Here is a 20,621-nt window from a genome sequence, read left to right as displayed (position 1 = left end):
GGTAATCACTTCCTATTTCTGCCCATAATATTCAGCTTGTTAGATCTTTTTACACTGTGCTGCAATCGGGCAATAAATTCAGTAGGGTTCTGCAGGCATGCAGGGATCTGCAATAGTGGATCCTATCACAGGATTGGGACTTGGATAAAAGCTTATTTTTTACAAAACCTAAATGAAAGGAACAATCTGAAGATCAATGGAAATGCTTTCATAGTTTGCTAGGTTTAATTCCAACAAATGCAGTGTTTGTTTGTCAAATATAGAATTAGTTGCTGCCCATATTTAAGGGGACATGAGTTTTGCCATTGACTTCTGTGCCGGCATCATTGGAACCTGTGTGGTTTTTTTAAATTTCATTCCTCTCGTCTGCAGATCCCTTTACATCTGCTAACTGTATTGGGTCACACTTCTAGCCTTCAAAGCAAAATATCCATCTCAAAGCTCAAATGATGACAGTTGATTTATTCAAAGGCTGATGATACATGATTCTTGATTAGTACTAACTCCTGTGCAATCCAAGCTTGAGCAGTACAAATAATTTTCCAATCAAAAAAGGTGACTCCCACAGGCTCATAGGATCAGAAATAAGTTAATACTTTTGCCAAACTAGATGTTCAATTTATTTTTTTATAACTATGACCCAAAATTGTGACACTTCAGCACAAGTAAATCTGATGCTCAGCACGTTCATAGTAAGCAACTAAAAAGGACCCTGCATCTGAGATACACACATTTCTGAAATAACCATTTACTCTACGTATCTCTCTTTTGGTACAATGCAGAACACAAAAATGTCACCAAAACAAAATAAATTAAAATGCCTTTAAAATCAGAGACACCAGGCAGTGCACAATAACGTTACAACAGAAATGTATGTCTAAAGTGAACGTGAGAGGTTGGAAACATTTCTATGGGCCAAATTAGACCAGCCTAGGCAGAAGGTAAGTGAAGCTGCCCCATAGGCCATATCTCACAAACAATAACACACCCAAGTACTATTATGCACTACTCATGTACGTAATGACACTCATGAATGGAGCAGTTTGCAGGATCAGGGCTTGAGGGGGAAAACCTCTTGCTCTTGGACTGGAAATGTTATTTCCAGTTTATAATAATGTTCTCAGCCTGCAGCTTCTGCCAGGCACCTTTTCAACTCCATAAAGTTTAATTCCATTCAATATAAAAGTGCCTTTGAGACCTTAACTAGGGCAATTGCTACTTGTGCAGGATATATTACACATGGAAAAGGAAAATGCTCTGCGTTAAAAGAAGAGCCTTGAGGAGCTCAGGTGACATTGCACGTGGGAATGGTCTGCCATTGTTGAACAAATATGAAGGAATAAAACAAATGACTTATTATTGCCTACCATTTCTATCTGGGTGGCAGTATTACTTCTGGCCCCCAAAAGGACCATGCCCAGGGCAGCTGAGATACTCAAAGGAGAATAGATGATATTGTCAGATGGACGATCTTTGTTCAGTTCTTTGAAAAAGTCAAGGGCAAATTTTGTAGTTGCTTCACTGACAGAGCTCATTGTGAAAATGAAAAGCTGCTGAGGAAAAAAATAAACCAAATCAATAGAGTTCAAAAGTCTCTTTTCTCAACCTCTTACTGCATCCGAAGGTTTCAGTGGCTTTCTTGCTAGTTATACACACATGTCTAGCCTCAGGGTGGGCATGGGCATAAGTTTTGGGAAGATTGCAATATAGACTTTTAAAAAGAGAATTCTCATTAAGAAAACTGCCTCATCTCTAATTCTCCACTCAGGAAATTGAAACTATCCTTTTTCTTCCACTTCTACGGCTAATGTACAACGCTACAATGAGTAAAATCTTCTAACAACACAGTTTCTTAGAGCAATGAAAAACGCTGATGCATCTCCCCATCTGACTTCAGGGGAGTTACTCATGATTTACTGCAGTATGAGTTCAAAATCAGGCTTCCTGAGAGGGATTCTTGGATGCTCCAATTTCTGTTTGTATTTGATCAGGGCCACATTAGACTCTCTTTTGCACCCAGATATATCAAGAGTAACTTTGGAGGAGTTAATCCAGATATACACAGGTGTGAATGAGAGCCTAATTTGACCCCTGCTGTCTAGGTAACAGCAACAGACAATGTGTAGAAAACGATTTGATTAATATATGGTAAGATATGACTGAATCAGCTTATTCTATTATAAAAGAAATATACACTGTGTAAGATGTGTGAACGTCTATCTAGTGCAATACATTTTCTAATTGAGATTGACTGAGAGGAAGATTATACTCTAATCCATCTCCATTAACTCGGAAAAGGGACACCCTTGATATCTTCCAGGTAGCTATTTCAAGACTTTCACAAATTGATAAAAAAAGAAGCGGGTGAAGTTTTTCTGACAAATAGTTTATCTGCTAAAAAATGTAATCCTGGTTGACCTGAAACTATTTGTGAATTTGACATAAATTTGCCAGAGTTTGGGCCAAAAAAAGATTTTCAGGTTGGATTCGTTAAGTGGTTGGTGGTGTCCTCCTTGCCCCCTATAGCTTTAGCCCAGTATATAGGTTGTGGTGCTCTCCCTTCTACCTGAAGGTTAGGGCATTCACCTGAATGTGGGAGACCCAGGTTCAATTCTCCCCTCTCCCTGGTTTGGAACAGAGAGTTCAATTTGAATCTCTCACCAATCAGGAGATTGCCATAAAGACTAGGCTATCAGGTACACTGGAGTGAGTCTCTCCCACTGAAGCTGTTCCACTTTGTATAAATTAAATAGTCATTGGAGCAGGGACTTGAATGTGAGTCCCCCTTTCTTCTTCACTACACAAGTGGATGATGTAATGGTTTTCCCTTTCCAAATTCTAATCCACTCTTCCTCTGAAATTGTGTTATACAACATCACCTTTCATTTTGTAAGAAAGACATGAGAAATAATTTTTCCACTCTACTCAACACTCATAAGGCCCCAAGTGGAATATTTTGTCCAGTTCTGAGCACCACACTTTGGAAAAGATATGGACAAATTGGAGAAAGCCCAGAGAAGAGAAAAAAAAAAGATTAAACATCTAGAAAACATGATCTGTGAGGGAAGATCGAAAAAGTTGGGTTGTTTAATGTGGAGAAGAGAATACTGAGGAGGGACATGATCACAATCTTCAAGTACGTAAAAGATGGTTATAAGGAGGAGAGTGATAAATTGTTCTCTTTAGCCACTGAGGACAGGACAAGAAGTAATGGACTTAAATGGCAGCAAGGGAGATTTAGATTTAACATTAGGAAAAATTTCCTAACTGAAGGATATTAGAGAGACAAGGTGGGCAAGGTAATATCTTTTATTGGACCAACTTCTGTTGGTGAGCGAGACAGGCTTTTGAGCCACACAGAGCTCTTCTTCGGGTCTGGGAAAGTTCTCCCAGCATCACGCAAGGTGGAACAAATCATGGACTGACACCCCATCACTGAGTTTTTAAGAACGGGTTAAACAAACACCTATCAGGGATGACCTTAGGGTGACCAGATGTCCCGATTTTATAGGGACAGTCCCGATTTTTGGGTCTTTTTCTTATATAGGCTCCAATTACCCCCTAGCCCCTGTCCCGATTTTTCACACTTGCTGTCTGGTCACCCTAGATGACCTAGATAATACTTAGTTCTGCCTCGGGGCAGGAGACTGGACTAGATGACCTGTTCAGTTCTCTTCCAGTCCTTCATTATATGATTTTCTTACTTCAAATATTTTGTTTCCATCTCACACTTTTTTAAAAAATATACACAGATTTACTGATGTCTGAAATTGAGAAGAAAAGTTTGTGTATTATTGTTAGTACAACATGCTTTGTTATGGAAAAAGTAAGAAGATTGCTGAGAATTTTTTTTCCTAATCATAACCTGGCAAATTGCAGATTTCACAAGAGTTGATGGTTTTATGTAGCAATGTGATATGCTTTGGGAAGTGGTGACACCTGCAACATCTTATGTGAATTCTGCCAGCCAAATTTTGCTCTTACACTGATATAAATGCATCAACTTACCTTAAACCAACAGGATGTGTGGGCCTCAGTACTTCTGAAAAGCATGCTGTTTATTTAGGTACGTAAATCTGGGTTAAAATTATTACCTTTAGACACCCACATCTGAAAATTCTGCCAAAGTGCCTTGCCCACAGTCACACTGGAATATAATGGCAGAGTCAGGAATAGATTCCTGAGCCCCAGCCTTGCACCATTGGCACACGCTCCACTGGGGATGTAAAATTCTGGACAGCTGGACTAATCTGTGCAATCCTAAAATGGACTGGGTATAGCAAAAGGACTTACAAAAATTCCCTTCACAAATCATAACAGTAACTAAAACTGTAAATTTACATAGAAAAATGCTTACCTGGCTGTAGAGAAGAAGTTTGAAACTTGCTAGATGTTTGGTGTGGTGTCTTGCAAGGTACTGGAATATAAAGCATTTGCAATGCCCGCTAGCATTATCAGATGTCGAAATTATTAGGTGTACGATTTCTTAAAGGTATCTTGCATAACTAATTAGAATGCAATCCACAGGATATTTTTGTTAGTCATAAAATATAATTATCATTCTTATACTCCTGGAAAGATAAGACACAATTTGTCAGAGGTTACCTCTGCTGTATATTTTCAATGATCCTCCAACACAAATCTGCCCTAAATCTGGTGTATTCAGCCCCTTGTGAATCCTTCTCCACTGCCATAGAGCCACCGTAGCCATGACTAATGGACGGAGTGCAGCTAGGGAAAAGTGAATGTGAATAACTTTAATCACATGAGAAGGCCCATTGAATTCACATGAATAAAGTTGTATATGTGCTTAAATTTTTGTAGGATTGGGACCTTAATTTTATACTTTCACCAATCGCATAAATAATCTCAGAACAGAGATAGGATAATCTAGTGGTGTTTTATTTCGTAGCTGAGAGATCTGACAAGACATGGGACTGGATAACAGATTTATCAGTTTTATGGCCACATGGGACCATTATGATCATCTAGCTCAGTGGTTCCCAAACATTGCACCAGGCGACCCACCAGCTGCATTTTCTTTACCTTTTTTTTTTTTTTGTATTTTGTAATCCATTATTACATATGTGCACCCTCTGCCTGGCTCCAAAACCCTAGTCCCAGCCTGGTGTTGAGGGAAGCCCCACCAGAGACAGGATTTGGAAAGAAAGCCTGCCCCAGCTGCTGTGGGGTGAGTAAGGGGCGGGCTTGCTCTCCAAGCCTGCGCCCTCCCCCAGGGCTTCCCCTCCAAACTGGCTGTGCAGGGAGACATATATGTTTGTGTAGGCCAATTCTGGCCCTGGACATGATAACCGATCTGTAACCTTCCATGACCCACTGGTGGGTCAGGACCCACCATATGGGAAACACTGATCATAGGCCAAAGAACCTCCCCCATTAAATTCTTCATCAAGCCCATAACTTCTATGTATAGCATATCATTCAGAAAAACCACCAGTCTTAATTTAAAGATGCCGTGATGGAGAGTGTTACCCATGTAGGTAGATGTAGGCTGTGATCAAGTCAACTCTAAACCTTTTCTTGGATAAACTAATCAGGTTGACCTTAAGTGTCTCATAATGTGGTATGTCCTCCAGACCTCAAAATATTCTTGTAGTTCTTTTCTGAACATATTCCAATTTTCAGCATCCATTTTGAGGTGTGGACTCTGCCAGTTGAGCTATTTAAGCTGCTGCACTTCTTACTGTTGTTTGAAGGACTTGTCCAATTTCATCAAAACTCTAGAACTGTGTTATGTTTTGAAGAAATTTATATTTTTGCAAAATTTTATATATATATAAAGTGATATAAATATATAATCACTCTTTCACAATGGGGTATTTACTTTTTAAACTATTTCTAACAAAATGGAGGACCCTGCTATGCAAATAATAAAGATTCTTGTGTAACAAGAATAATTTGCTACCCGTCTGGGGCTCAGGAAGGTCAGAAGAGTAGCTGGGTCAGGAAACTCCAGGATAGGGTTTGATGCAGGGAGTCAAGAAACAGCTGGAGCTGACTGGCCTCCCAGGGAGCCAGGCTGGGGCAGGTAACAGGAAGAGGAAGTTAGCTTCTGGGATCTGACCTTGGCTAGCTATCAGTATGAAACTGATGGGCCACAGAGGGGCTTTTTCTAAGATGCTCATTCATTTGTTTAAGGTCTGTTTGGAATTTCCTTCTGCCTTTTCTATGAAGGAAGAAAAAATTGGAGACTTTATTAAATATTGTGTGGAACTTTTCCCATATCTCTTCTCTGAAGGACATAGAACCTAGAGATTTTGTTTAAATCCTGAGGAGAAGGTTATTGGAATTGTGCTATTTCCCTCTGAAAGAAAGGAGGCACCAGATATTTTGTTTTCCCAGGTGACACAGGGACTCAGCATTTGTTTATTTAATCTGGAGGCAAGAGAACTTTGGGGACTATTTCATGGATGTCTTGCTGTCCTTCTTTCACCATACTAATTGTGAAAAGGAGGGTGGATGCTTGTGGGTGTGCCTCTGAGTTTGATTATCCTTCAAGATGATCTACAATTAGTCAGAACACTGGGGCTGGCGGGGCAATAGCCTAGTTAGAGCCTGTTTCTTGAGTCAGGACTCCAGGTGGGTGGTAACCAACCACAGTCCACATGACGTGTGATCTTGATCTCCTGAGGGAATGATTTCAGGCTGACCACAAGGTTTTCCACAGTAGAGGGGACTGCAAGTTATCAAAAGACCAGGACTGCTTACAGCAGCACGCGCTTTCCCTCGTCAACCAGAACAGAAAGAGACCCCTGTGCTGGTGGAGTGACATGCAGGAGTGGGTACATTCCAGAGTGGTGAGGAAACTGAGGCAGGGAATGACATACAAGTGTCCTGTATTTTGCATGGAGGTGTACCGTGTACCTTGCTTGTGCTGTTGAAAAGAAAGTGTGATTGGCAGTGCTGCCAACTCTCGCAATCAGGGCCGACCAGACAGGGGGGAAGCCAGTACAAATTACCAGGGCCTGGCGGTCCGGAAGGGGGCCCGGGGCCCGGCTTCCCTGCCCTCTCATCAGCCCTGTTTAGCCGGTCCGCCCTTGCTGGGGGGGGGGGCAAAATTTTTTTTCATTGGGGCCCGAACGCGCTCTCGGCGGCCCTGCTTGCAATATCCCCCTGATTCACAAGAGTTGGGCTGGGGTTGCAGCCAGTCTGGTGATAACATCATAAGAAGCTCCAGCTTCCTGGGGAATGTCAGCTCTTCTTGGGAGAAGAGCGGGGAAGCAGAGCTGCTGCATGAGACAGGCAGAGCTCACTTCCCCCTCTCCTCAGGATCTGATGCCATTCTCAGAGGAGGGAGAAGGGAGGAAAGAGCCTTGCAGCTCGGGGTGGCTCCCCGTCCCCCGTGAGCAATGGGGATGACTCCTCTGCTCCTCCCCTCTCCCGGTAACACCTGGCCTGGGAAGGGGCAACAGGGGATGCAGAGTCCCTGGAGCTGCCCCTAGCCTAGAAGGAGGACCTGATGAACCCGCCCCCTTTCCAGGGAGAGAGTAGTGAAGAGCCCCAGGAGCTGCAGATAGAGCAGAGGTGAAGCTGGGGGTGAAGCACAATTGATGTGGGGTGGGGAACAGTGGACAGGCAGATGTGGGAGTGAGAGTTCTTGCAGCAGGGGCGAAAATCGCCTTAATAAATATGGGAGTGTTGGCAATGCTATTTCATTGTCTCTCTCTCTCACTCACACACACACAGGATATGGAGAATGGGAGGTCAAAAATCAAAAGACAGATACAAAAAATACAATATAATCCCCTCCCCTTAAATCTCATTGGGGTGCGGGACAGACACATGGTTTTTGAGCCCTGGGGGTTGGCAATACAGGACTGGTTTAGGGCCCTCTGCAAAGTGTCTTATTGGCTTCCTCAAGGGTTCCAAGAAGGGTTAAACTGTAAACCAGAGTCCCCAAGGGGAGGGTGGAGCTGTGGAGAGGGTGAGCTTGCTTGTGGGGGTTCAGCAGTGGCCATCGGGCTGAGGTCACTTCCAAGAAGGGGTATCAAGTAGTCTAACCCCAGAGGGATGTTGACTGAGGCTGTGACATTGACTAAAAGATTTTACAAAAAATGCCTGCTTTGTGCAGAAAATGTTGATTTTATGTCGTAGCCCAAAATCTAAAATATTTTGGTTTTTCAGCTGAAAAAAAAAGCCTGCTGTGGTGCCTTCTTGGAGTTGTCGTGCAGTTGATGAGCCAGATGGGAGTCAGTACGGTTCCACAGGATGGAATTGCCGGGGGTTTGTTTGGTTTGGGTTTGGATATTAGTATCAGGTAATGCTTGCATCTGTAACTTTCACTCTATGCATCTGAAGAAGCATTTTTTCACAGGGCTTTTTACCACAAAAGCTTATGCCCAAATAAATCTGTTAGTCTTTAAGGTGCCACCGGACTCCTTGTTGTGTTTATAAAATTAGAATGGCTGATACTCCGTCATACTGGGGGATTGGGTTTGGTGGGGAAGGGAGCAGACCGGGTGGAGTCAGTGGGGTATCGGGTTAGGTGGGGAAGGGAAGCAGACTGGGTTCAATCAGAGAGGGAATCACGTTTGATAGGGAAGGGAAGGGAAGGGAAGGGAAGTGAAGCAGACTGGGTTCGGTCAGTGGGGGTTCAGGTTTGGCTCAGGAGTGCAAGGGGAGCAGACGAATCAGACAGGGTTCAGTCACTGTCTGGGAGGATTGGGTTTGGCTGGGGAAGGGAAGCAGACCGGTTTTGGGTGTGGAGGGGGGAGAGGGCGCAATCTGGGTTTGGCCAGGGGGCAGCGGGCGGGGTAGGATTCAAAGAGCCACAAGGTGAAATGGGCGCTATAGTGACACATGAAGAGAAGGGAGTTACCTCACAAGTGGAGAACCAGTGTTGACAGGGCCAATTCAATCAGGGTGGATGTGGTCCACTCCCAATAATAGATGAGGGGGTGTCAATTCCAGGAGAGGCAAAGCTGCTTCTGTAATGAGCCAGCCCCTCCCAGTCCCTATTCAAGCCCAAATTAATGGTGTTAAATTTGCAAATGAATTTTAGTTCTGCTGTTTCTCTTGGAAGTCTGTTTCTGAAGTTTTTTTGTTCAAGAACAGTGACTTTTAAATCTGTTATAGACTGTCCAGGGAGATTGAAGTGTTCACCTACTGGCTTTTGTATGTTACCATTCTTGATGTCCGATTTGTGTCCATTTATTCTTTTACGTAGGGACTGTCCAATTTGGCCAATGTACATGGCAGAGGGGCATTGCTGGCACATGATAGCATATATCACATTAGTAGACGTGCAGGTGAATGAGCCCTTGATGGTGTGGCTGATGTGGTTGGGTCCTCTGATGGTGTTGCCAGAGTAGATATGGGGACAGAGAGAAGGCAACGAGGTTTGCTACAGGGATTGGTTCCTGGGTTAGTGTTTCTGTGGTGTGGTGTGTAGTTGCTGGCGGACTCCTTGTTGTTTTTGTGGATACAGACTAACACGGCTACCCCCGATACTTGGCACCATGCAAATTTGGCAAATTTTATAAATTTTATTAATAACAATAATTGGATATTATAAAGGTAGAATAAAATGTAGTAGATTTTGATATGAAAGAATGAAGGACGGAAGTGACAGGGTATTGTGTATAATGTATGTGATTTATTTTAAGATCCATGCTATGTTGTGCAAAGTGAAAACAATAACAATGTCAACACTGTCATGTTATTCATTTACTTTTATTAACTATGTAGACTAAATAATGAAATTAATAAATTTTCAAGCTGAACGTGTATTAATTCTAATGAACAATGCCACATTATGCAGTATTCATTTTTGAAAGTTTATAATAAGCGATGCTCCGGGGCTAGGAAGGGGTGGAGTGGGGCGCAAGGTGGAAGTTTCGCCTAGGGCGCAAAATATCCTTGCACCGGCCCTGGTGAGGGGGGCATGTGACCCTGCATGCCCCACCCCCACATGTTGTCTCGGGAAGACGTGGCACCAGGTACCAGGAGAGGCAGGTCTGTCCTGAGGGCCCAGCCAGGCATGGAGGGTGGAGAGTGCCGGGCAGGGAGGGTCAGGTTGGTCAGTTACATACTCCTGTGAGAGAAGTGTACGGGAGTGTGTGTGTGTGTGTATCACCTCTCCCTGTGTCTGTGTGTGGAGGAGGGTGTGGGGGGGGGTCTGTCATAACTCCCTGTGTGAACCCTAAAATCTTAAAGATAAGAACGTAAATAAAAATAATTCAGCTACACAGTATTTCTTTTTAACGGGGGCTCAGTCAACTTGATGTTAATTTGAACGTTTGTACTGCATCGTTCTGATTGATTATGAGTAATCTTACCAGGTGTCCTGTATTCAGCACAGGGAAATATGATCACCCTAATTATACGTTAATGGTCTCAAGGGTTCACAGGCTTCTACCAGGTGGGAACAGGTGGCGGGGGGGTTCAGCAGCGCTGCACTCCGTGGGGGGGGGGTGTTCAGCTGCGCGGCGCTCTGCGGGGGGCTGGGGGGTTCAGCGGCGCTCCGCGGGGGACTGGGGGGGTTCGGCAGCGCTTGGCGGGGGGGTTCAGCGCCACTGCGTTCGGCGGCGCTCCGCGGGGGGGTGTTCGGAGGTGTGGCGCTCTGCGGGGAGCTGGGGGGTTCGGCAGCGCTCGGCGGGGGGGTTCAGCGGCACTGCGTTCGGCGGCGCTCTGCGGGGGGGTGTTCGGAGGTGTGGCGCTCCGTGGGGGGCTGGTGGGTTCGGCGGCGCGGCGCTCTGCGGGGGCCTGGGGGGTTCGGCAGCGCTCGGCGAGGGAGTTCGGCGGCCCTGTGTTCAGCGGCGCTCCGCGGGGAGTGTTCGGTGGTGCGGCGCTCCGCGGGGGGCTGGGGGGTTTGGCGGGGGGGTTCGGCGGCGTGGTGCTCCATGGGAGGGTGTTGTCGCGGTGCTGAGGGTGTGTGTTATGGCGGTGCTATGGAGGGCGGCACTCTTTTTGTTCGCTTGGGGCGGCCAAAAAGTTACAGCTGGCCCTGGTCGGAATGAATTTTGTTATATGCACCAATATGGAGGTGATGTGTGACACATCATCTCCATATTGGTGCATATAACAAAATTCATGTGGTGGGGGTGGGACCGAGGGAAGCGTAGGAGGGGGCTCAGGGCTGGGGTAGAGTGTTGGGGTGCAGGGGTGTGAGAGCTTCAGCTGGGGATGCAGGCTCTGGGGAGGGGCCAGGGATGAGGGGCTCAGGGCTGGGGCAGCGGGTTGGGGTGGAGGGGGTGAGGGCTTTGGGTTGGGGCCGGGGATGAGGCGTTTGGGTTGCAGGAGGGTGCTCCAGGGCTATGGCGGGGAGAGAGGACTCCCTGCAGCTCTTTCTCCCCGCAGCAGCACCTGGGCTGAAGAACCCACAGAGAAAAATTTGCGGGTGCTGTGCAGCAGCACCCACCAGCAGCCAAGCTCCCACCCACCCACCCCCCAGTGCCTCTCACCTGCCTGACGCCCCATTGACCAACTCTTTCCCCTCCCTCCCAGTGCCTCCCGCCCACCGCAAACAGCTGTTTCATGGCATGTAGGAAGCTTCGGAAGGGAGGGGAAGGAGCGGGGATGGGGTGCGCTTGGGGGAGTAGGTGCGGAAGAGGTGGGACACAGTGGAGTGGGTGAGCCTGCGTCCCCCCCTGCCACCCAACGTGTGGGTGCGTGTCAGTCTCCCCTTCTCGCAGGCCCTTTGGAGCCAGGAGCCTGGGCCTGCTGTTTACCTGTTTGCTCAGCCCCTGCCTGAGAGCCTGAGCCACTGACTCTTTACTGCCCCACCCTGACCCAGGGCCTGGGCCTGCTTGTTAGATAGCAGCTGCTCAACTCCTGTCTGAGGACCAGAGCGTGGGACTCGCTACTGCCCGCCAACCGGGAGTGAGTAACCATTTGTTGTGTCTCTATTGCTGCCGGGGTGTGAGACCCCGCAGCTAGACTAGTTCCCCGACCCAACTGAACGAACGCAGTGAGGCGGTGTGGTTCCCCGCCACCCGGGGAGGGACAAGCCCCGGCTGAGCCCTTCTACACATGGTGGAGAATGCGGGCAGTGATCCCCCGATCCCTGTGAGAAGGGATCTGAGGAGGAGCATGCCCAGGCGACCATGGACATGGATAAGCTTATTAAGTTCTTGGCCAAAAGCCAACAACAGCAGCAGGCAGCCCAGCTCCAACAGCAGCAGCAGCTGGTCCAGCAGCTTGGGACACAACAGCAACAGCTGATCTTGGAGCTGGGATGCCAGAACCGGGACCACCAGCAACAATGCCTGCAGCAGTTGGGGACTCTGCTGCCCTGTTCTGCAGAGCCCCAGCCTGCGGGGGCCACTGGACCAGCCAGCATAGCCCCTCCCATCCAGTTGACAAAGATGGGCCCCAACAAAAACCCAAAGGCCTTTCTTATGATTTTTGAAAGGGTGGTGTTAGTTGCAGGCTGGGCCCAAGACAAATGGGCTACCCTCTTGGCCCCGTATCTGACCGGGACCACCCAAGCCGTATATCAGGGCCTGTCCATGGACGCAGAATGGGACTACACCCAGGTAAAGGCGGCAATCTTAGATGCCTGGGATGTTAGCCCGGAGACCTTCCGACAGCGGTTCCGGAGCCTGGTCTACCCTATGGGTGCCTGACACCGGCTGGTAGCTCAGGAGCTGAGGGAAGCATGCAAGCGGTGTCTACAGCCCGAAAGGTGAACCCCAGATGAGCTCACTGAACAAATTGTTCTGGAGCAATTCGTACATATACTCCCGTCGTGAGGGAGGGCCTGGGTCCTGCGCCATTGGCCTGCGATGCTAGCTGCTGCAATCACCCTGATGGAGGAGTTCCTTGCCACTGAAGCCCTGGTGGGACCAGCTATCCGAGCTGCCCCACTAGGACCAGAGTGCCCTAACCTAGAGAAAAGGCGGGGCCACCTGGATCGAACCACGAAATCCTTCACGGGGCCTGGAGCCCTGACCCCGACCTGCCAAGGTCCCAGTTCGACAAGCCCCAGCACCTTGACCAGTTATCCGAGGGACCAACCAAAGCCCTCCCAGGGGCCTGGTGGGAACACTGCCCCAGCCTGGATGCTCGGACCTCGGACCCTGTTTTTCCTGCAGGAAATATGGCCATTTACAGTGGGACTGCACCGAGATGGATTGCAGCTTCAGCCAGGTTTGCACAGGAGAGGCCCGTGCCCAACGCCCACAGATTACGGTGCCAGTGGTTGTCGGGGATTGCCCAAACTTGGCCCTAATTGATTCAGGCTGTGGCCAGATGCTGGTTTGTCAAAGCCTAGGCCTCCTGGCCGACCCACACCTGGGGATGATCCATCTACAGTGCATTCATGGTGACGTACGACCCTACCCCAATGCCCAAGTCTGGCTGACTGTGGATGGGGTCACTCAGCCGGTGGTTGGCCTGGCCCCTTGACTCGCGTACCCAGTGATCCTGGGGCAGGACTGGCCAGACTTCCCAGATGTCCTCCGCTCAAACACTGAGGAGAGTCCCGTGGTCGCCTCAGTACTGGAAGGAGGCCTCTCTGAGGCCCAGTCAGAAGGGGGGGAGGCACCAGACCCTAATGGGCAGGGAGAAGAACCCAAAGACTCCCCTCCGGGAGCTGCTGCTGAACCCCTGCTTCACATCAATTTTTGCTGTGACCAAAGGGCAGACTCCACCCTCAGTCACGCTTACGAGCATCCGGCTGCGGTCGATGGGGCCGTAGTTGACCCGCATCGGGCAATGCAGTGGCCAAACTTAGAACTGCATCAGGATTGTCTCTATTGGGTACAACGGGTCCCGTGCACGGGAGAACCCCAGACCCAACTACTCGTGCCCCGACGTCACCGGCGAGCGGTAATAAAACTCCACCACGACATCCCTGCAGCGGGACACTTGATCCATGAGAAGACTCTAGCCCGGATACTGACGTGCTTCTTCTGGCCCGGCATGCATCAGGACGTGGTGAGGAAACTGTAAGTCCTCTCCAGAATGCCAGCTAGATTCCCCGCCCCCCACCCCCTGCAGACACCCAAGGCCCGGCTGGTCCCCATGCCCATAATCAAAACACCATTCGAGCGTGTGACCTTGGACCTGGTGGACCCCCTCCCAAAAAACATTGCCGGGTTTCAGTACGTCTTGATCATGGTGGATTATGCTACCCATTTCCCAGAGGCAGTACCACTCCGAAGCCTCTCTGCCTGAACCATCGCGGATGAGCTCATGAAGGTCTTAGCTCGTGTAGGGCTGCCCTGGGAGATTCTCACGGACCAGGGTATCAACTTTACTTCTCGCCTGCTATGACAGGTATGTGAGCTCCTGGGGATCAAGCAATTGCGCACCTTGATCTACCAGCCCCAAACCGACGGCTTGGTCGAACAGTTTAACTGCACCCTGAAGGACATGTTACGCAAGTTCCCCCCAGACGAACTATGCTGCTGGGACCAGCTGCTCCTGCCCCTGGCGATCCAGGAGGTGCCCTAGTCCTCTCCAAAGATTTCCCCCTTTGATCTGCTATATGGTCGCCACCCGCGGGGACTGCTGGAACTAATGTGTGAAACTTGGGAGCAAGCCCCATTGCCAACCCAGGGCCTCTTTTTTTTTTTTTTTTTTTAATTAATGGAGATATCCTATCTACTAGAACTGGAAGGGACCTTGAAAGGTCATTGAGTCCTGCCCCCTGCCTTCACTAGCAGGACCAAGTACTGATTTTGCCCCAGATTCCTAAGTGGCCCCCTCAACGATTGAACTCACAACCCTGGGTTTAGCAGGCCAATGCTCAAACCACTGAGCCATCCCTCCCCTCTCTTGAAATATGTCCTCCAGCTCCAGGAACACCTCACTCAGGCCAGGGCCTTGGCTCAGGAATATTTGAAGGCCGCACAAGAAGCTCAGGCCCAGACCTACAACCGGGACGCATGGACCTGTGACTTCCAACCCGGTGATCAGGTTCCACTCCTGCCCTCAAGCAAGTCAAAGCTGCTGGCCCGTTGGCAAGGGCCTTATGAGGTGGCCCAAAAGGTCGGGCCCGTCACTTATGAGATCAACCAGCCCAACCTGCACAAGAAAACTCAATGGTGCCACGTCAACCTCCTAAACCCTGGCGAGAGCGAGAAGGTCTGTTAATTCCCTTACCCACTGGCGCCTGAGCTGGGCCTCCGTGTACCTCTAACTGAAGACCCCACAGGACCCCAGCTCGGGGAGGCACTTACCGAAGAGCAACGCAAGACCCAGTGCCTCCTGCAGGAGTTCCCGCGAACTTTCACCATTCAACCGGGATACATGACCCTAGTTTAGCCTACCATTCAGACAGAGCCTGGGGTGGAGATCCAGGAATCGACCAGGCCCTTGCCGTACCGCATGCTGCAAGTCATTGAAGAAGTAGTATAGGCCATGCTGGACTTGGGAGTCATCAAACCATCACAGAGCGAATGGCGCAGCCCGGTAGTGCTGATACCCAAGCCCGATGGCACATGACGATTCTGCATCGACCTCCGATGAGTCAATGCCATTTCAAAATTCAATGCATATCCAATGCCCCGGGTAGATGAACTGCTGGGCCGGTTGGGCAAGGTCCGCTTCATCACCACCCTTGATCTAAGCAAAGGATACTGGCAGATCCCCCTTGACCCTGCCTCCAGGAAGAAAACTGCATTTGCCACCCCCCCGGGCCTTTATCAGTTTCCTTGGATACCCTTTGGCCTCCAAGGGGCCCCGGCAATGTTTCAATGGCTGATGGACTGCCTCCTCCAACCCCACTGAGACTACACTGCAGCCTACCTCAATGATGTGGTTGTTTACAGCCGCCATTCGGAGGACCACCTACAGCAGGTAGCTGTGTTATACCAATAGAATAAAAACCAGCAGAATCTTATTAAGAGGGACAAGGCAAAGATGCCACATTTATTGTAAATATAATGATAAAGCAAAAGATAAAAGTAAACAACGTTGTGTGACTACTTATTCCTATTACTACTTATTCCTTATACACACATATATGTATATATATACACAATTATTTATTTAAGTTTTGTATAGATGTTATAGTTACCAGCCTAGAAGTTGCTCATGCCAAGTTACTGGCCGGGTATCTTGGTCATGAGGATGGAGCCGAGTCTGTGTCAGATGCACCTGATGCTCCTGGAGGTTGGCAGCAGAACCAGAGACTCAAAGTCCTCAGTCTTGAGAGTCCATTTTTATAGGAATTAATTCCTATGTTAGTCAATGGGGAGCAGTTTCATCCTGCTGTTGCTGACTCAATCAGCGGATGGCACATTCCTGGGCACATTTCTGGTGGCTCCACACTGTTCAAAGTTTGTGTTTTTTATCCTTCTAGGTGATGGGGTGAATCCCAGTTTACCCTCCGGGGGTTGTCTGGTGGTTCTACTTGACACATTCTTTAAAAATTTGGTTACTTTTTTGCTTTTAATGAGGCTATCAATAAGGTCTTGCAACTTAATTTCAAGGTTAATTGAGAAGTTGGCCAGCTTAGCTGTTAGTGTTAGCTGGGACTTTTTTGGCCACGGTAAATAGTAAGTGTGATTTTTAGTAAAAACAGTACTGACATTGCATTTACATTTATTTACTGGGGGGCTGCTAACACTTTCATTTTTCCAAAATACTTTCTTCCACGAGTGGATACATATGTATTGTTTATTGTACAATACTTTGGTGTCATTATTTAATTTAATTTACATACATGATTTCAATGAAACATTTTTACTACAAGGCTATGGGGCAACAAGTAAGGTGAGGCATACCTACTTTTGAGGAGTTTATTCAGTACAACCTTTAGTGTTCAATAGTTTTCCTTCTTCCGAGGCCCACTGGCTTGAGGTTCGAGGCAGCCAGAATGATCCCATGTGTAATATGGGGAGTGGGCTAACCTTCCATACCTTTGCCTCCAGAGACTGTTGATGTGCTATTTTTACAATTATTTTTTTAATTAAGCAGTTTGGTTTTACAGTGCTGGAAACATACTGCATTCAGTTATATTGGTAAATATCAAACAGAAATCTTTTCCTTTGTTTTAACAAATGCATTAAAACCTTAATATTACCCGAAATTACCCAAAACATTTTCCAGTATCAGAGGGGTAGCCGTGTTAGTCTGAATCTGTAAAAAGCAACAGAGGGTCCTGTGGCACCTTTGAGACTAACAGGAGTACTGGGAGCATAAGCTTTCGTGGGTAAGAACCTCACTTCTTCAGATGCAAGTCACTTGCATCTGAAGAAGTGAGGTTCTTACCCACGAAAGCTTATGCTCCCAGTACTCCTGTTAGTCTCAAAGGTGCCACAGGACCCTCTGTTCCAAAACATTTTGTGTTTTAAAGTAGATAGGGCAAGTATTTGCATTTTAGAGCATCCCATAGCTATAGCCATTTGGTTTTCAATTTTTAGATTTTTTTTATGAAGTAACCAAGTGGTAGTATTTAGCCATTGCCACAGATTTCATTTGGCTTTTAGGTTACCCAGGCCAATTTGGACTAAGTTTACATTTGCATGTACTTGTTTTTGTATTAGGCTGTTCTGTAGTTGAGCTAGGGAGCTTAATTTATTTTTAATAGTTTTTAAGTTTACTGAGTTTTCAAGTTTCGCTCCTGCTTTAAATTTACCTAGCATAGTATTCATAATATCTTTTTTAGTTCTGGGATGTGGTGTATCTGGGGTGGGGAACAGTTTGTGTGTTCTTATCCAGGCTTGCAGTATAGGGAGGGGAAAAGACTTGCACTTCGGTTTTACTTTTGAGACATTTAATTTTGTTTAGTTCATGTTAATTTTTACTTTTACCAACAGGGGGCTTACTAAAACTTTTACCGGAGCAGTCTGGATTTTAAATAAAGCTGGTTTTGCCATTTTTAACGGGGTGTTTCTTATAAACACATGGTTGGTTTTTTTTCATGTTTAATTACACCCATTAGGGAATAGTATTGTATGTGCATGGTTTGGGCAGTAGACTATGATTACTGTTATAAGGGTTTCTGATGTTATGAACCCATCCCATACATAGAGGAGCGAGGGGTAGTCTGAAAGCATCGTGGTATCTCCTGCATACCCTTCTGTTCGCACCCCCACCATTTAATGTTTTTCCCGTCCTACGGGGACCGAGATGTTTGCTTGTAGTCCCAGTTTCCCTTCCCCAACATATACATGAGTTTCCCCTAAAGGTGTTATTGTTAGATTAGTTTTTAAATTGACCCATTTTAGGTGTATATTTGGTGGGTGTGTTGGGGTCCATGGTATGTTGTGTATGTGTGAATTGTTGTGTATTAGTAGTGCAGTGAGGATTGTTTTACCTTGTCCCAGGTATACTGGAGCATGGATAGCTTTGTTTGGGTTTGGCGTGGGTGTGCCCAGGTGAGTGTGTTCTTTGGAGATAGGTAGCATTTTTATTATCGGGATTAGGGCGAATGTTGTGATTCAGACCAAGAACTGCTGCTGCTTTGTGTTCCATTTCGCTGGAGTCATTGTTTTGTTTGGTTTCCCACTGCCCTTAAAAAATAATACTAATAATAATAATTAATAAAAAAATAAAGTGGAGATAGGATTAAAACCGGCGGGCTCAGCAACCGCGTTTCGTGCCCAATAGTTCTGCAGGGATAAAGATACACCGTGTTCACGGGTCCTGGTTCGTGAATGCTATTGGGGTGTTGTATTTGGAAATATAGTTGCAACAGAATAAAATTAGTTTATGCAAACAACTTCATTTGTGAAACGTGAACCCACTTTAATTTACCATTTTTGTTTATGCGGTAAATGAGAGGGCTGAGGCGATCAACTATGGAGTGGGGACCGGTCCATTTTGACTCCAGTGTGTGATCCCTTTTGCCCAACTTCAAATACATTACCTGATCCCCTGGTTTTCACAGTAGGGAATCCCCATTCTTATTTTGATTCATTTTTGTATTTATGAGCTCAATGGCTTGGCTTATTCTATGCTGCAGGGTGGCTTTGTCTTCCTGCAACTGTTTTAACCACTGCTAGTGCTTATGAGTTGCAAGCGGATTGTTTGTCTCTGTGTCTGCCATTTGTTTTGGGTTGATGACCAACCTCATTGTCTGTCCGAAGAGGATCTGGTATGGCTGGATCTTAGTTCTCAGCCTGTTACTGCTGCGAATGGCTGCTAATATTAGCAGCAGTATTTCTGGCCAGCTTTTACCGGTGTTTAACTTTCCTAAGGGCTTTTTTAATAGTGCGGTTCATCCTCTCTACTTGTCCTGAAGACTGCGGTCTGTATGGGACATGGAGTTTGTGTGAAACCCCTAATGCTTTAAGCAGTAGAGTAAATATGTCTCCCACAAAGGATCCTCCGTTGTCTGAGTCAATAATCTCAGGCGTCCCATATCTGCAAACCACTTTAGAGAATAGTTTCTTAGTGGCTGTGCGGGCGCTATTGTTTCTAGTAGGGAAAGTTTCCACCCAACCTGAAAAGGAATCTATGATTACAAGTCGATATCGAAATTCTTCTTTACTCCTTGGCAATTTATCAATGAAGTCAATTTGGATTCTATGCCAGGGTCCCAGCCTTCTCTGATGTACCATCTGAGGCTGGTGTGGAGGACGAGCTTTATCTTTGGCACACAGTATACAATTCCTGACCCAGGTATCCACATCATCTCTCATCCCCTTCCATTCTGCCACTTGCTTTAACCTTCCCAGCGTCCCTTCCACTTTTTCATGCATGAACTGATGAGCTATGTTCACCTATTCCTGTCTTTTAATTCTTCCTGGGATGCGGACTGCTTCTAATACCTTTTTTCCTGCCTTCGGGTCACCACTGCTATGCCTTCATAATCTCTGGCTATGGCATCAGCACGGTTATTCCATACTGTTTCAGCTGCAGAGCCTTTTCCATGTGCCTTGACATGTTTGATTTTAAGCTGGTTGGGATGAGAGGTAACCCAGGCATAAATCCATCTCCATTCATCTATATATGCTATCTCTTTCCCATCTGCGGCTTTCCAATTGTTCCTCTGCCAATCAAACATCCAATATTGCACCCCATTTACACAGTAATTGCTGTCAGCATAGATATATACAGTCTTGGGGCAGTTCTCTGTTTTATATTGTTTTAGGACTTGGTATGGAGTTCAGCATGTTGTGCTGAGCCATGAGTCAAATACCCCTTTTGTACCTCCTCTTCTAAATTGATGGCTGCATATCTGATTCTCTTTTTACCATGCACCACCATGGAACTGCCATTGGTGAACCAAATATGTCTCTCCTGACCCACGGTATCCAATTCTTCCAGGGGGGGTGCTTGGGCTTGTGCTATCCTCTGTTCTAGTGTGACTAGACATACATGCTTAGTCCTCTTTTCAATAAGAGCATGTGTCAGCAGGTCAGGTATGGATACTGTATCAGCCCGGACTCCTCTGTTTACCAGTGTTAGAGTCCATTGTGCCATTCAGGTGTTGGACACCCTGCCTCCTATTAGTTTTCCAGATAGGATGTATTTTAGAGGCGTATGTGTGCTTTGTATAGTAATTGGGGCATTGCCGGTAAGTGGCTCGAAAGACTGAACTGCCCATACAGCTGTCAGGCATTCACATTCACAGGGGTCAAAATTTAGTTCAGCTTCCTGTAGTTTTTTAGATTCATAAGCTGCTACCCGGATGACAAATGGTTTAGATTCATCTGGGAAGCATAAAGCAGGGGCTACCAGGGCTTTTTGCTTCAGGATATTTA

At 46.9% G+C, this 20,621-nt stretch overlaps 1 protein-coding gene and 1 long non-coding RNA gene across 4 annotated transcripts in view; both read right to left on the bottom strand.

Annotated features, from left to right (window-relative positions):
* Window positions 1-20,621, bottom strand: part of LOC135981608 (uncharacterized) — a 278,320-nt gene that overhangs the window by 90,369 nt on the left and 167,330 nt on the right. The window lies entirely within an intron of this gene.
* Window positions 1-20,621, bottom strand: part of LOC101936295 (serpin B4-like) — a 30,884-nt gene that overhangs the window by 9,633 nt on the left and 630 nt on the right. Inside the window, exons 2-3 of one of the 3 annotated variants that reach the window (XM_065584849.1) lie at window positions 4,358-4,417; window positions 1,368-1,550 (exon numbers count right to left, since the gene is read on the bottom strand). In XM_065584849.1, the coding sequence (XP_065440921.1) occupies window positions 1,368-1,550; window positions 4,358-4,417 (243 nt within the window). Of the gene's footprint in view, window positions 1-1,367; window positions 1,554-4,357; window positions 4,476-20,621 lie in introns of those variants that run through there. The other 2 variants (XM_024102826.2, XM_024102827.2) reach the window with 2 other exon arrangements.

This window comes from Chrysemys picta, chromosome 2 (genome assembly GCF_011386835.1).
Source record: "Chrysemys picta bellii isolate R12L10 chromosome 2, ASM1138683v2, whole genome shotgun sequence".
NCBI classification, from domain to species: Eukaryota; Metazoa; Chordata; order Testudines; family Emydidae; genus Chrysemys; species Chrysemys picta.
The sequence above is the reverse complement of the archived record's forward strand: the minus strand, read 5'-3'. Positions and strand labels throughout refer to the sequence as shown.